Genomic DNA, 14860 nt, shown 5'->3' on the forward strand with positions numbered 1-14860 from the left:
CTTGGAATATGGAATGAAGCAAGGCAAAGACTAATAGAGTTTTGCCAAGAAAATGCACTGGTCATAGCAAACACCCTCTTCCAACAACACAAGAGAAGACTCTACACATGGACATCACCAGATGGTCAACACCGAAATCAGATTGATTATATTCTTTGCAGCCAAAGATGGAGAAGCTCTATACAGTCAGAAAAACAAGACCAGGAGCTGACTGTGGCTCAGATCATGAATGGGACTAGTGCCCAGATAAAAGAGGCTCCAGAGAGAGAGAGAGAGTCCTTGTTCCTTCCCCCATATAAGGACACAGTGAGAAATCTAGCATCTATGAGCCAGGAAACAAGTCCTCAGCAGACACTGAATCTGCCAGTACGTTAACCTTGGACTTTTCAGCCTCCAAAACTGTGAGAAATAAACTTCTGTTACTTAACAAATCATCTAGTAAACATCCATGGTATTTATAGGAGCCTGGACAGACTCAGAAAATTCAGAATTTCCAAGAATTTTAGTGCCTTTCATTATATTTGTCACAGTCCTACCTATTCTATACCTTGTCATCATGAAATTGAGATCAAGCTAGTGTGTTTGTAAGAAATTCTCCTGTGTCATACTAACTTTAGAAAAATGAAAACTGTTGATTTTGGTAGAATCTAAAAATCATTAGTTTCACTTATTTAAGAATCTGCATTCCTCATTTTCAGCTTGCTATAAGAAAAATTTGGACCTAGCCTATTGATTGCAATATTCCCGAACTCCACCAGTCAGAGTAAAAAGACTGTTCAGACTGTTCCGATTCTTTTCTTCTCACTCTGGCTTGTGTCATGTAGTCTCTGAACCAGATCAGAGATTCTCCCTCATCAGGACCCATCCAGTCCACCAGCACCTGCAGGGAACCTCATCTGCTTCCATGACACTCCCCTGCTCACAAACTCACCAATTCCCCAAATCCTTCTTCTTGATCTTTCAGAGAGTCCACTCCCACATCACATGGCCTTTCCGGTGTCTGCTCCTACCAGTCCTCTTGCTAACCCTACAGCCCAGCCACACGGGGCCTGCCTGTCCCCCAAGGCCCTCAGGATGTTCCTCCTTTGTGCCTTTGCTCGTGCTGTTCCTTCTACTCCTGTCAAAATCAAATCTGTCCTTTGCTATCCAACTCCCATGTCCCTGCATCCACAGACTTTTTGATCTCCCAACAGGAAGGAATCTTCCCCTTCTCTGGGTTCCTGTCCTATTTAGTCAATCTTCTCTTACACCGGTTTATCAGGGGGCTCAGTGGTAAAGAATCCGCCTGCAATGCAGAGACACAGGAGATGTGGATTTGATCCCTGCATTGGGAAGATCCTCTGGAGGAGGAAACGGCAATCCACTCCAGCATTCTTGCCTGAGAAATCCCATGGACAGGGAGCCTGGTGGGCTACAGTCCATGGGGTCACAAAGAGTCAGACACGACTTAGTGAACAGGTCAATCACATACAGGGTGAAGCCCTTCCTGTCTCATGTCAGAGCTGTTTGGTGTGATCGTTTCTCTCCTATATAGTGTTGTGCTGTATTCCACTCATCTCTGCATCTCTCAAAGGGACTTGCTGTCATTAGACCCTCAATCAGTATCCTGGACAGTTGTATCTGCAGGTGTTCAGGAGCCCTGATTCCTGTGAAAGGTACAGCCACCTCCAGTATTCAGGGACATGCTCCTTCCTCTGTGACCCTAAGACAAATCAAGTCAGGAGATCAGACTTATGTCACCTTCACTGGCTGAAGGAAAACACCCGTAAGGCTCTGCATTACTCCCTTAGGAATTTTACAGATTTATAATGAGTTTTTACAAATGGGCTGCCTACTGCTCAGAGTCTTAGCAAGCCCTCACTACTCTCAGGTTTACTCCACTCAAAAAAGTGGTGGGCAGTCCAGCGAGCACCTACGATTTCTGGCAGGGACTTCCAGTGGACTTTTAGAGATGCATAAGCCAAACAATGGGCTTCCCTGGTGGCTCAGAGGTTAAAGTGTCTGCCTCCAATGTGGGAGACCCGGGTTCGATCCCTGGGTTGGGAAGATCCCTTGGAGAAGGAAATGGTAACCCACTCTAGTATTCTTGCCTGGAGAATCCCATGGATGGAGAAGCCTGGTAGGCTACAGTCCACAGGAGTGGAGCAAAGAGTCGGACATGACTGAGCGACTTCACTTTCACTAAGCCAAACAAAGACCTACTAAGAGTGAAAACTCTTGTGATGAACCACCAGTGAGAAAATGATAATAACTATTTCTGGAGCCATAACCTGTCCTAAGAGCTTCATGCCCTAGCAGAGGCACCAACCAAACCCTTGTGTGTGTGTGTGTGTGTGTGTGTGTGTAAGTGCCTCTTGGTTGCTTTCATTGGTAGTTCTGACTTGCCAGGGAGATGTCAGTCTCTGAGGAAAGACTCTACTACCTTAGAATGACCCTCAGCATGTCCTGGGCAAGCCATAGCTGTGCACTCAGGAAACACCTCTTAATTGATGGAGAATTAAAAGGAACTCCTGAACAAAGGTGTATAACTTGAATCAAACATGTAAAGCAGTTGCATTTTTTACCTGTTGATATATGGAGAACTCTCAGAATAACAGATCTTCCTGAGGAACAACCTGCTATGTCTGCATTCAGCTGGTTCCTGTGACCTTGGTCATTATATCCAGCTGTTAGCTTTTAGGTGCGCTGTACCCATGCTTGGGTGAGAATCATACTCAGGTAAATTGCAACTCCAGGTAAGATGCAATTTCCATTTTTGCAAGGTCACGAGCAATACCGTCCTCATCCCTAAAAAAGAGACCATCCCCACCTAGACAAGTGCACTTAGCAAAGGCTACACAAAATGAGGATATCTGAGGTGTACGATGTCTGAGAGTTGATCTTCATTTTTTTAAGAAGTACAAAATATTCAACATAAAATGCAACCCAACTCTTTCCCTTACTCCTTCTCTCTGGCAGATTTATGACAATGCAGCAATTATGGTGCTTTAACAAGACGACAAAGAGAGTAAATGGCTCCTCAGTGGAGAAAGCACAGGAAAAAATGGTTCTTTTTGTCCTGTCTATAAAGGATTCAAGTAAGAGGGTCCCCCCACCCCATACAACAGGAGATATTCCATGGGAAAATAATCCCTATTAAAGCTACTTCTTGAACCTAAAAGCTTTTTAAAAAGGCATGATGGCAGCTTTATAAGAGTCCTTCTCCCTCTGATCTTTGCTTTACCAGCACTCACACTTATCTGAGTCTCCTCCTGGGCACATAGATTACCCTCCCCAGCCGGGTGGTCAGATGGGTGTGGCTAGTCCTGGCCAATGAGCTGTGAGAGGAAGGGATGCGTGCCACTTCCTGGCTGAAGAACAGACCAGCAGGTATGAGTTCTCCACGTGCCCCACTGCCTGTCACAGCAATTCAGGAGGCTGAACCTTAGAAACACTGCAGCTACAATGAAGAAGCATCGGTCCACCCCTTGCCAACCCTCAGAAGAGATGTAGCTTGAATACAATGTAAACCTGTGTTGCATTACAGTGAGATTTAGAGAGCTGTTTACTCCTGTCTCATAATCTCATTATGACACATCCTCTCCTTAACACAAGCCACTGAGTAGGCAGTGACTCTGGAATTGAAGTTCTGATGCTAAAATGATCCCAAGTTGTAAACTTCAGCGAAGAAGCCTATTTGCCATTCTTATGTCCTACTCCTTCCAAGGGGATTCATGCACTCTTTCCATAGGTCAGCAATTTAGGCTGCCCAGGATGTCTCCATGGAGAAAAAGATAGAACTAAGTGGCTGATTCAACACTAGTCAATTCTGAGTGGGGGCCTTACTTAGAAGTGATGCTCAAAATTCTCCAAGCCAGGCTTCAACAGTACATGAACCATGAACTTCCAGATGTTCAAGCTAGATTTAGAAAAGGCAGAGGAACCAGAGATCAAATTGCCAACATCCGTTGGATCATCAAAAAAGCAAGAAAGTTCCAGAAAAACATCTACTACTTTACTAACTACACAAAAGCCTTTGTGTGGATCACAATAAACTGTGGGATAATCTTCAAGAGATGGGAATACCAGACCACCTGACCTGTCTCCTGAGAAATCTGTATGCAGGTCAAGAAGCAACAGTTAGAAATGGACATGGAACAACAGACTGGTTCCAAGTTGGGAAAGGAGTATCTCAAGGCTGTATATTGTGACCCTGCTTATTTAACGTATATGCAGAGTACATCATGAGAAATGTTGGACTGGCTGAAGCACAAGCTGGAATCAAGATTGCCGGGAGAAATATCAATAACCTCAGATATGCAGATGACACCACCCTTATGGCAGAAAGTGAAGAAGAACTAAAGAGCCTCTTGATGAAAGTGAAAGAGGAGAGTGAAAAAGCTGGCTTAAAACTCAACATTCAGAAAATCATGATCATGGCATCTGGTCGCATCACTTCACGGCAAATAGATGGGGAAACAGTGGAAACAGTGCAGATGGTGACTGCAGCCATGAAATTGAAAGACGCTTGCTCCTTGGAAGGAAAGTTATGACCAACCCAGACAGCATATTAAAAAACAGAGACATTACTTTGCCGACAAAGGTCTGTCTAGTCAAGGCTATGGTTTTTCTAGTAGTCATGTATGAATGTGAGAGTTGGACTATAAAGAAAGCTGAGCACCAAAGAAAACAACTTTTTCTGAGAGACATACCCAAATCTCCAGGAGTTGGTAATGGACAGGGAGGCCTGGCGTGCTGTAGTCCACGGGGTTGCAAAGAGTCAGACATGACTGAGCGACTGAACTGAACTGAGTCATATTCCAAAAGGATGCTGCCTGATATCTTACTTGAAGCAATTGTTCTTTGTGACCCACAATCCAGAGAGCTTGTTACCTAAAGCTGTTAGAATTCAGACATTCGAGCCATGACTAAGACTCTCTACTTAGTCTCCTTTCTAAAATCAACTTACTCTTTCTTCACACAAAGACATCACTTTGCCAACAAAGGTCCATAGAGTCAAAGCTATGGTTTTCCCAGTAGTCATGTATAGATGTGAGAATTGGACCTTAAAGAATGCTGAATGCCAAAGAACTGATGCTTTCAAACTGTGGTACTGGAAAAGACTCTTGATAGTCCCTTAAACTGCAAGGAGATCAAACCAGTCCATCCTAAAGGAAATCAGTCCTGAACATTCATTGGAAGGATTGATGCTGAAGATGAAGCTCCAATACTTTGGCCACCTGATGTGAAGAGCCAACTCATTGAAAAGGACCCTGATGTGGGAAAAGATTGAGGGCAGGAGGAGAAGGTTGGACAGAGGATGAGATGGTTGGATGGCATCACCAACTCAATGGACGTGAATTTGAGTAAACTCTGGGAGATAGTGCAGCCTGGCATGCTGCAGTCCATGGGGTTGGAAAGAGTTGGACATGATTGAGCAACTGAAAAACAACTTTTTCTGAGAGACATACCCAAGGTGAGGTGAAGCCAGGGTAGAACGAGTCACATTTGGCACATGTAGCTCCAACATGAAAGCTTAGGGCCTGGCTGTCCTGTGGGAGGAGGAGAATCTTCTGTTCCTTCCTACTCTTTACCTGCAGCCCTCTGCTCTCCCCAGGATGCCATGAGCCATGCAGGGGTGGACTAACTTTCACTGAGGGCTGCCTGCTGTGAGGCTAGTGCATACTAGCAGTTCTATAGGCATCAGTTCACTCAATCTTTACAGTACCCCGAGGAGGCAGATACTACTTTATTTTTACAAGTGAGGAATCATCAAGTACAGAGAGGCTAAAGTGAAGTCGCTCAGTTATGTTCCACTCTTTGCGACCCCATGAACTGTAGCCTACCAGGCTCCTCTGTCCATGGGATTCTCCAGGCAAGAATGTTGGAGTGGGTTGCCATTTCCTTCTCCAGGGGATCTTCCCGACCCAGGGATTGAACACGGGTCTCCTGCATTGCAGGCAGACGCTTTACCCTTTGAGCCACAGAGAGACTAAGAATCCAGTAAATCATTCCAGTAAATCTGGAAATGTTTGACTCCAGAGCCCATACTTGATCCAATATGTGATAGAAGAAAACAAATCTAATTGCTTGCTAATATCTTTGCTGTAAGAGAAAAAGATTTAATTACTTTAAATTTAATTTAATTAACATATCATATTATTACTGATATGAAGTCATTTAATGTAGGGGTAACAACAGGAGCTTCAAAGAGACTTTAGTTTGAGGCTTGGCTCCATTTGTTGTTGTTGTTCAGTCGCTGAGTCGTGTATGGCTCTTTGAGACCCCATGGACTGCAGCACGCCAGGCTTTCCTTTCACTGTCTCTCGGAGCTTGCGCAAACTCATGTCCATTGAGTCTGTGATGCCATCTAATCATCTTGTCCTCTGTCGTTCCCTTCTCCTCCTGCCTTCAATCTTTCCCAGAATCAGGGTCTTTTCTAATGAATTGGCCCTTCGCATCAAGTGGTCAAAGTATTGGAGCTTCAGTTTCAGCCTCAGTCCTTCCAATGAATATTCAGGACTGATTTCCTTTAGGATTGACTGGTTTGATCTCCTTATAGTCAAAGGGACTCTTCAAGAGTCTTCTCCAACACCACAGTTCAAAAGCATCAATTCTTCAGCACTCAGACTTCTTTATGGTCCAGCTCTGACATCCATACATGACTACTGAGAAAACCATAGCTTTGACTATATGGACATTTGTTGGCAAAGCAATGTCTCTGCTTTTTAATATGCAAAATTTTTTTAAAACCTGTGAATCCTTATATGAGTGATTCAGTCTCCTTTTTCTCATCTGTAAGGTGAGATTTTACAGGATAAATCCTATGTGATTTACTTCATCTTTCAGTGAGAACTTAGTGAGATTATACTATAAAGTGATTAACAGACCCTGACAGATGGTAAATGTCAAAAAATGTTCTTAGCATTATTCTCAGTGATTTATCATTATGTCCTCCATGTCTAATTATCAGGGGCAAACTTAAAAACTGATTGTTTTATTTTAAAGTTGGCTGCTTGGATAATATCTATTTTACAAAAAATATTTCCTGCCAAATAAATGTCAAGTTTACTAAGATATAAAACCATTGTCAACTGCTCCATTTAGGGATTTTTCCATATGTCTGTATCATTCAGTTTGATTTTGATATACTACAGCCAAATGCATGTCTTACACTGCTTCAGAAAAACATTTAAAGTGTGGCCCTGAGGGCTCATCCATTGTTTCATTAAAAGTAAAAATAAAAAGGTCAAACTTTCTCCTTAACCTCACCAAAAGCATGTAGGGTTACAATGACCCCTGTTCTTTGAGATGACTAAGAATCACCATCAAAAGAGAAATCATCTATTAGAAGGACAAACTGCCAACTGGAAAAGGGGAAAAACAAGCCTCAGCTACCCAGGGTCAACGCGAAATGTTAAGGCAATGTATTAGTCAGTGTTATCCAGAGAAACAGAACCAACAGGGGTGTTTGGGTGTGTATGTGTGAGTGTGTGAGTGTGTGTGTGTGTGTGCGCCTGTGCACATTTATTTCTATATCTATCTATCTATCTATCTATCCATTCAGGGTGAGGTGGGGACAGATTTAGTTTAAGAAATTGGTTCATGTGATGGTGGAGACAGGCAAGTCCAAAATCTGTAGGGTTTGGACAGGCTGAAGACCCAGGGAAGAGCTGCAGTCTGAGTCTGAAGGCAGTCCTCTGCCAGAATTCCTTTTTGCTAGACAGAGGTCTATCTGTTTCTAGGAACGCCTTTTGCAGTTGGATGAGGCCCCACCCTCATTATGGAGGATGATCAGTCTTCCTAAAAGACTGATCTCACCTAAAAAAAAAAAAAAAAAACCATCACAGAAACATCTAGAATAATGTTTCACCAAATATCATGGCCTAGACAAACACAAAATTACTCATTACAGGAAGTCATGCTCCCTTTTTAGCTAGGGTGTTCCCATCTATAAAATCACATGCATCTTATGTCAAACAAGTACATCTCAATAACCATGCAAAGGTCCATCTGGATCTCTGAAGAGAAGGAAGATAAAGGGGTTTACTATTCCCCAATCACTCTACCAGATGTGCCATAACTTGAGTTTGTCCTCAGCTTCTTTTACTACTGCTATAATCCACACCATATTTCTAAACTCCTTGGACTAATATGCTGAAGCAAAGACATGTGCAGATGTTTACAAAAACAAGGAGACAGAAAAGGGAAAGTTCATATTTTTTTTTAGTGGCTATTCCAGAGATTCTTAACCATCCATCTCCATAGCCTTCAATAAAATGGTCTTTTACATTCATTTAACATGGGTTTGAATTTTTCTCCCAGACCTTAATGTCTGAAAACAGTTGTGTGATGGACAGAACTATTCCCTTTATCTATGACTAGTTGTTAGAGTTCAAGTGCAGGCTGAAGACTGAACAACAGACACTGCAGACTGTGTGGTGAGATACAATGAGAACACCACTGCTAGGCTATGAGGATGAAGGGAGACACTGAATGGAAATGTGAGCATTTATGCTCACTTTCTTCCATTTAGTCTCCCAGGTCATTCCCTACCCTTCCCCACCCTGCTCCTGTGCCCTGGGAAACTGACCTCTGATATAGGCTCTGGCCACTGGTAGTGGTAGGGTGCTCAGCCAGCGGGGAGGAGTGGTGAGAAAGGGGAGAGATGGGGAAAGACAGGTCTGGGTATTTATCGGAGGCTCCTTCCCTAAAAGGTCACACTGGGCTGTGTCCCTTGACCTGGGTCATTGCTCCTCTCAGCCAGTCTCTCTGCAGGGCTCCTGGGAGATAATCAGGGCCCTTCAGATTTGGGCACCTACTCCTCAGTGTTCTGAGCCCTGGCATCTTGCACCATCCAGGAAGAGGGCTGCTCTCTTCCCAGGCCACAACTTGTGACTAGTCCCTTTGTCAAAAGCTCTAATTCAAAAAGATACATGTACCCCTATGTTCACAGCAGCACTATTCACAACAGCCGAGATACAGAGACAACCTAAATGTCCATCAACGGATGAATGGATAGAGAAGATGTGGTACATATATCCAATGGAATATTACTCAGCCATAAAAAAGAATGCAATAATGCCATTTTGCAGCATCATTGATGCAACTAGAGATTATCATACTAAGTGAAGTAAGTCAGAAAGAAAAAGACAAATACCATATGATATCACTTATATGTGGAATCTAAAATATGGCCCAAATGGACCTATCTATGAAACAGAAATAGACTTATAGATATCACCTTGTGGTTGCCAAGGTAACAGAGGAATGGATTGGGAGTTTGGGACTAGTAAATGCAAGCTAGTAGATATAGAATGGATAAAAAGAAAGATCCTACTGTATAAAACAGAGAACCACATTCAGTATCCTGGGATAAACCATTATGGAAAAGAATACTAAAAAAAACAGAAACATGTGCATAACTGAGTCACTCTGCTGTAGAGCAGAAATTAACACAACATATTTCAATAAGAAAATTAATTTTTTAAAAAGCTCTTCTAATTACCTAATTTGAATGTGCTATCTGTTGCCTTCTGGAACTGACTGACAAGGTATCAAACAAGTTGTTTTTTTTTCCTTTTTTTGGAAGAGTTGGGATTTTAAAAAGTCTCTAAAACATTTCTGAGTTTTTGCAAACCATAATTGACCAATTATATTTTGATGTTATTCAACACTTGTTAAGCATCCACGCAATCATTTCCTCCATAAATCCAAAGCCCATCACAGATGTTCTTTACCACACCATGAAAATTTTACAATCCTTTATCTCATTTTGAGGAAATTAAGTGCTGAATTCAGTGAATAATTAAACAATGTAGTTGAGTATCCAGTAACAATGATTTCTCTGCACCTTGAAATGTTTCTTAAGCTAGCTTTCATCCTATTTTTGTTATTGTCCTTTTTCATTGTTTTCAGTCTGGTGAGTCACATAAATTCTTTTGGGAATAAGGAGAAAATCCATCCTAATTAGTAACCTTTCAAAATAAACATCAAGCCAGGATCAGCATTAAGACTACAGAAAAGACCAAGAAACCCAGGTGCATGAGGGTTCACTTGAGAAGAAGCCTCAGAGGCAAGAGGCAGAGTGCTAGGAGGAAAACAGGTCCCACCCAACCAGCACCTGGGTCTGGACAGCAAATCCAGCTCTCCACCCATTAGAAGCAACCCCACCCCCTGGATACTATTTCTGTTTCTTGAAGTCCCTGTGGGGTTTAACAGACATTTGGAAACAGCCCAAACTTACTCTTGGTGTGGGGCTCCTGTCTTGGTCAGCAGAGTCAGCACAAAAAACATAAAAATCACGAAGACTGCAAGACCAACCCAAAATCCAATCACAATGGAATCTGTAAGACAGTTAACACTGGGATTAGTATTTCATAGCAACATAAAATTTAAACATTCAAGGAATCTGTGCTTTTAGATACATGAAATGAGAGAAGATGGTCACAGTCTTCTGAGACAACCTTGAACTATAGGACAACAGGGAACAGTTAATACAAGGAATGAGGGAAGAGTCCATGTCTTCAGGTTCCTGACTCAGGTAACACTCGGAGATGCCAGCCTTCCTGACTCTTGGTTCTACATCCCGATGGAAGAATTTAAGATGGAATCAGGCTAAGTCCTCAAGTCTGAAGTGTCTTGAGTTAGAAAATCCAATTTTTAGCAGAAACTACAGGATGAAGCTTAAAATGACATCTGATTCAACTCAACCTAGTTTTGTTTTTGCACTCATGTTCATGCTGGCATAACTCACGTCCTCACTACATCCTGCAAAGAACATACAAATGGCCTCCTGAGTGTTCTTCTGCCTTCGGTCTTTGCCTGGGCCTCATCTCTAATGGAATCTGCTTTATCGTATCTCTGATAATATTGCTCTTTCACAAAAAATACTTCAACAAAAATAGAATTGACCTTTTTCACATGAGAACAGATTCCATATACAAAGCACTTTTACAATATCTGGCATCTGAGAAGAAGGTAGCTCACGTTTGCAGTCTATGATACTAAAGCTGAAACTCCAGTACTTTGGCCACCTCATGCAAAGAGTTGACTCATTGGAAAAGACTCTGATGCTGGGAGGGATTGGGGGCGGGAGGAGAAGGGGAAGACAGAGGATGAGATGGCTGGATGGATCACTGACTCAATGGACGTGAGTCTGAGTAAACTCCAGGAGTTGGTGATGGACAGGGAGGCCTAGAGTGCTGCGATTCATGGGGTTGCAAAGAGTCGGACACGACTGAGCGACTCATCTGATCTGATCTGATTGTTTAAGCGGTCATTTTCTCCCAGTTGATCCTTACTTTAAAACTCATGCTTCCAACCAGTCTAGGTGACACTGTATTCCTGTATTTGCCTGAACCCTCAGGCATAGTTTCTTAATACTCACACCTTTTCAGGGGCCCATACCTTCACCTGGCTGGAACAACTTTCCCCAGACTGGAGATAATGAAAATCTATCCCTCATTCAAAGCGCATTCCCTACATCAACTCCTTCAGAAAGCCTAATCTCCCCAAATGATGTGCCTGCTCCCTCCTGTGAATCCCATGATCTTTCTGTCTGTGCTTCTCTACACAGGTCCCTCCTTGATCCTATCACGGGTAATAGTCACTGGTGTGTGTCTCTCGGATGGGGATGAGACTGAGCTGTTTACACAACCTGGCGCATTCATCATAAGGTCTTAAGTTTGGGGGAAGCAACAGGGTTGAACTATTTTACATTTTCTGATCTATTCAAAGAAGTTTACCTACATGGCAATACAGTGAGGATGCCTAGCAATTTTAAAAAAGGTGAATAGAACTTATACACTAAATGTGTTTAAATACAAAGCATTATTCTAATTGAATTATGTGTATATAGCACTCTTTCTAATATGAAGAAATCAGATTAGCAACTTGCTTTGCATAATTCTTACTTTTATTCTAAATATACTATCACCTAGAGGGTAACAACCTTTATTTAACAACATTTAAAAAAATATTTATTTTTAATTGAAGGATAATTGCTTTATAATATTGTGTTAGTTTCTGCCATACATCAACATGAATCAGCTATAAGTATACATATTTCCCCTCCCTCTTGATTCTCCCTCCCACCACCTACCCCTTCCTGCCCCTTTAAGTTGTTACAGAGCCCCAGTTTATTCAATGGCATTTATTCAGTACTCTGGATGCAAAACCAATTTATCTTGCCCAGGGTTAAGAGTGCCTGAGAAACAGGAATTGTAGACTTTACCTTAAAAACTAATGGAAATGAAGCCTAACAAGACATAAGGACAAATACCAAAAAACACATGTGTACAAATACAATTAACATGTAACAATAGCATCTCAGTTTTGGGGGCACAGACTGCAAAGCATCATTTTGCAGATAAATGACAGCTCAGCCTCCTCTACTTCATCAACTGCCTGAATAGCAAAAGCCAACTCTAAAATGACCTGCCAGTGTTATGTAAGTCCTCAGTTGAGAATTTAGTCATGTTGATTCATTTTCAAATCTGTTTACTAGGGAGGGGTTCGCATGAGGACAACTCTCACACTGCCAATGGTGGCTGGATCCCCATGTGTCCTCCAGCCCCCTAGCCTAGGGTGGGCACAGGTAGAGGAGTGTGCCTTTAATCCAGCCCAGTCCCTTACTCCGGCTTTCTAGTGACCCAGGGAGCTGATCAAAAAGCAACAATAACGTGGGACCTGAGAGGGTCTCAGCCCTCAGCAAAGTCGTCACGAGAGAGAAGAGAATGGGAATGAGGAGAGCTTTGGTTAGAATTTTAGAATCCCCATGGTCCAGTGGCATTTTCACACATTCTCTTGATAATGTGGAATCCACGTTTCTCATGACAATATGCTTTAAGTAGCTTAGCTTACTCACATTCTCCCCCAGAGGAAATTCTGCTTCCTCAGATTATCTCCGTTAATTCTCCTCTACCTCATCCTCTGACACGTGGCCCAAGCCCAGATAACTTTCTCACTCTGAGCCCCTTTCAGAGAACATCAGAGAGCTCCATCTCATTCCAGGAACAACCAAACTCTCTTGAAGTTTTATTTCTATGTTGTTTCATGGACACGAGCATTTCAGTGAAAAGAGAAATACAGAGCCTCTGGTCTTCCCCAGAGTACCCTTTCTCAGGAGGAAGTCAGAACAGAGGTTTACATAGAGTGAGTGGGGGTGCCAAGAAACCTGGTTGGTTAAGGAAAAGCCTTCCACGGGGGTTTCTAATACAGCCAAACAGCTACTTCTGTCCTGTCTAGAGACTGAGCTACTTAGAGACCATTACAGCAAGAGAGTACAGTAAGAGAAAACTGCCCAAGGGAATTCCAAATAGAATGCATCATAATAAAATAACTTTCCCTTTGCCTGACCTCTAGTGAAAGGAATGAAACAAGAGAGCTGACAGCTGCATGGTTTTCACTGCTATGATCTGTTTTTCCATACATTATGTTCTCCAATCTAGGGGAGGATGAGCGTAACTATCCCATCCCATAACCCGCCCCCCACCAGTCAGAATGGCCATCATTAAAAGTTTACAAACAATAAATACCGGAAACGGTGTGGAGAAGGGGAACCTTTCTACACTGCTGGTGAGAATACATAGCCACTATGAAGTTGGAGTGGCTTAACCTCCACTTAAGTATGGAGGTTCCTTAAAAAACTAAAAATAGAGCTACCATATGATCCAGCAATCCCACTCCTGGGCAAATATCCAGAGAAAACCATGGTTTGAAAGAATACATGCACCCCAATGTTCAACTGCAGCACTGTTTACAACAGCCAAGACATGGAAGCAACCTCAGTGTCCATCAACAGATGAATGGATAAAGATGTGGTACATATACACAATGGAATATTACTCAGCCATTAAAAAGAATGCAATAATGTGATGATCATACTAAGTGAAGTAAGTCAGAGAAAGACAAATATTATAATGGTTATATGTGAAATATAAAAAAATGATACAAATGAACTTATTTATAAAACAGAAACAGACTTACAGACTGAGAAAACAAACTGATGGTTACCAAAAGAGAAAGGTGGAGGGGAGGGGTAAGTTGGGAGTTTGGGATTAACATACACTCACTACTGTGTATAACATAGATAACCAACAAAGACCTACTGTACAGCACAGGGAACTCTGCTCAATATCTTGTAGTAATGTAAATGGAAAAAGAATTTGAAAAGCAACAGGTATCTGTGTAACTAAATCACTTTGATGGTCATCTGAAACTAACACAAAATTTCGTTAGGTTGGCCAAGAAGTTTGTTTTTGGCCAAACTCTTTGCAGTCCCATGGACTGTAGCCTGCCAGGCTTCTCTGTCCACAGGGATTCTCCAGGCCAGAATACTAGAGTGGGTTGCCATGCCCTCCTCCAGGGGATCTTCCCAACCCAGGGACTGAACCCAGGTCTCCTGCATTGTAGGCAGATTCTTTACCATCTGAGCCACCAGGGAAGCCCAAGAATACTGGAGTGGGTCGCCTATCCCCTCTCCAGGGGAACTTCCTGACCAAGGAATTAAACTGGGTTGATTTGGTACCAGCTGGGCTACCAGGGAAGCCCTAATCAACTATAGTCCAATATAATAAAAGTTTTTTAAAAAGAATATATTGTGACCTTTCCATCTCGTGGTTGTATGCAAAGCAAGGGTTAATGCTTAATTTGAAATACAGAGCTCAGGACACCAGAGCAAGCACTGTCCTCATACTGATTCTGGTTCCTAAGGTGTTAGGATCAGTTCTGTGGTATGGACTCCTTGCAAGGAACCAACAGTGGGCTTCCAGCACTTGTGTCTGCTGTGCTCCCAATCACAGGTCTTACTGCAAACCATGGGGCATTTTCTGTAATGTTCTTCCCCAGGTATCTTATAGCTCAATCTCTCACTTCGTGC

At 42.5% G+C, this 14860-nt stretch overlaps 1 protein-coding gene across 5 annotated transcripts in view; it reads right to left on the reverse strand.

The window, feature by feature from the left end:
* MRAP2 (melanocortin 2 receptor accessory protein 2) overlaps positions 1–14860 on the reverse strand; it is a 135908-nt gene that overhangs the window by 13506 nt on the left and 107542 nt on the right. For 4 of the 5 annotated variants that reach the window (XM_055535573.1, XM_055535577.1, XM_055535576.1 and 1 more), the window contains one exon: positions 10226–10325. In XM_055535573.1, coding sequence (XP_055391548.1) covers positions 10226–10325 — 100 coding nt within the window. Of the gene's footprint in view, positions 1–10225; positions 10326–10893; positions 10975–14860 lie in introns of those variants that run through there. The other variant, XM_055535575.1, reaches the window with a different exon arrangement.

The sequence above is a fragment of the Bubalus kerabau genome, chromosome 9 (assembly GCF_029407905.1).
Source record: "Bubalus kerabau isolate K-KA32 ecotype Philippines breed swamp buffalo chromosome 9, PCC_UOA_SB_1v2, whole genome shotgun sequence".
NCBI classification, from domain to species: domain Eukaryota; kingdom Metazoa; phylum Chordata; class Mammalia; order Artiodactyla; family Bovidae; genus Bubalus; species Bubalus kerabau.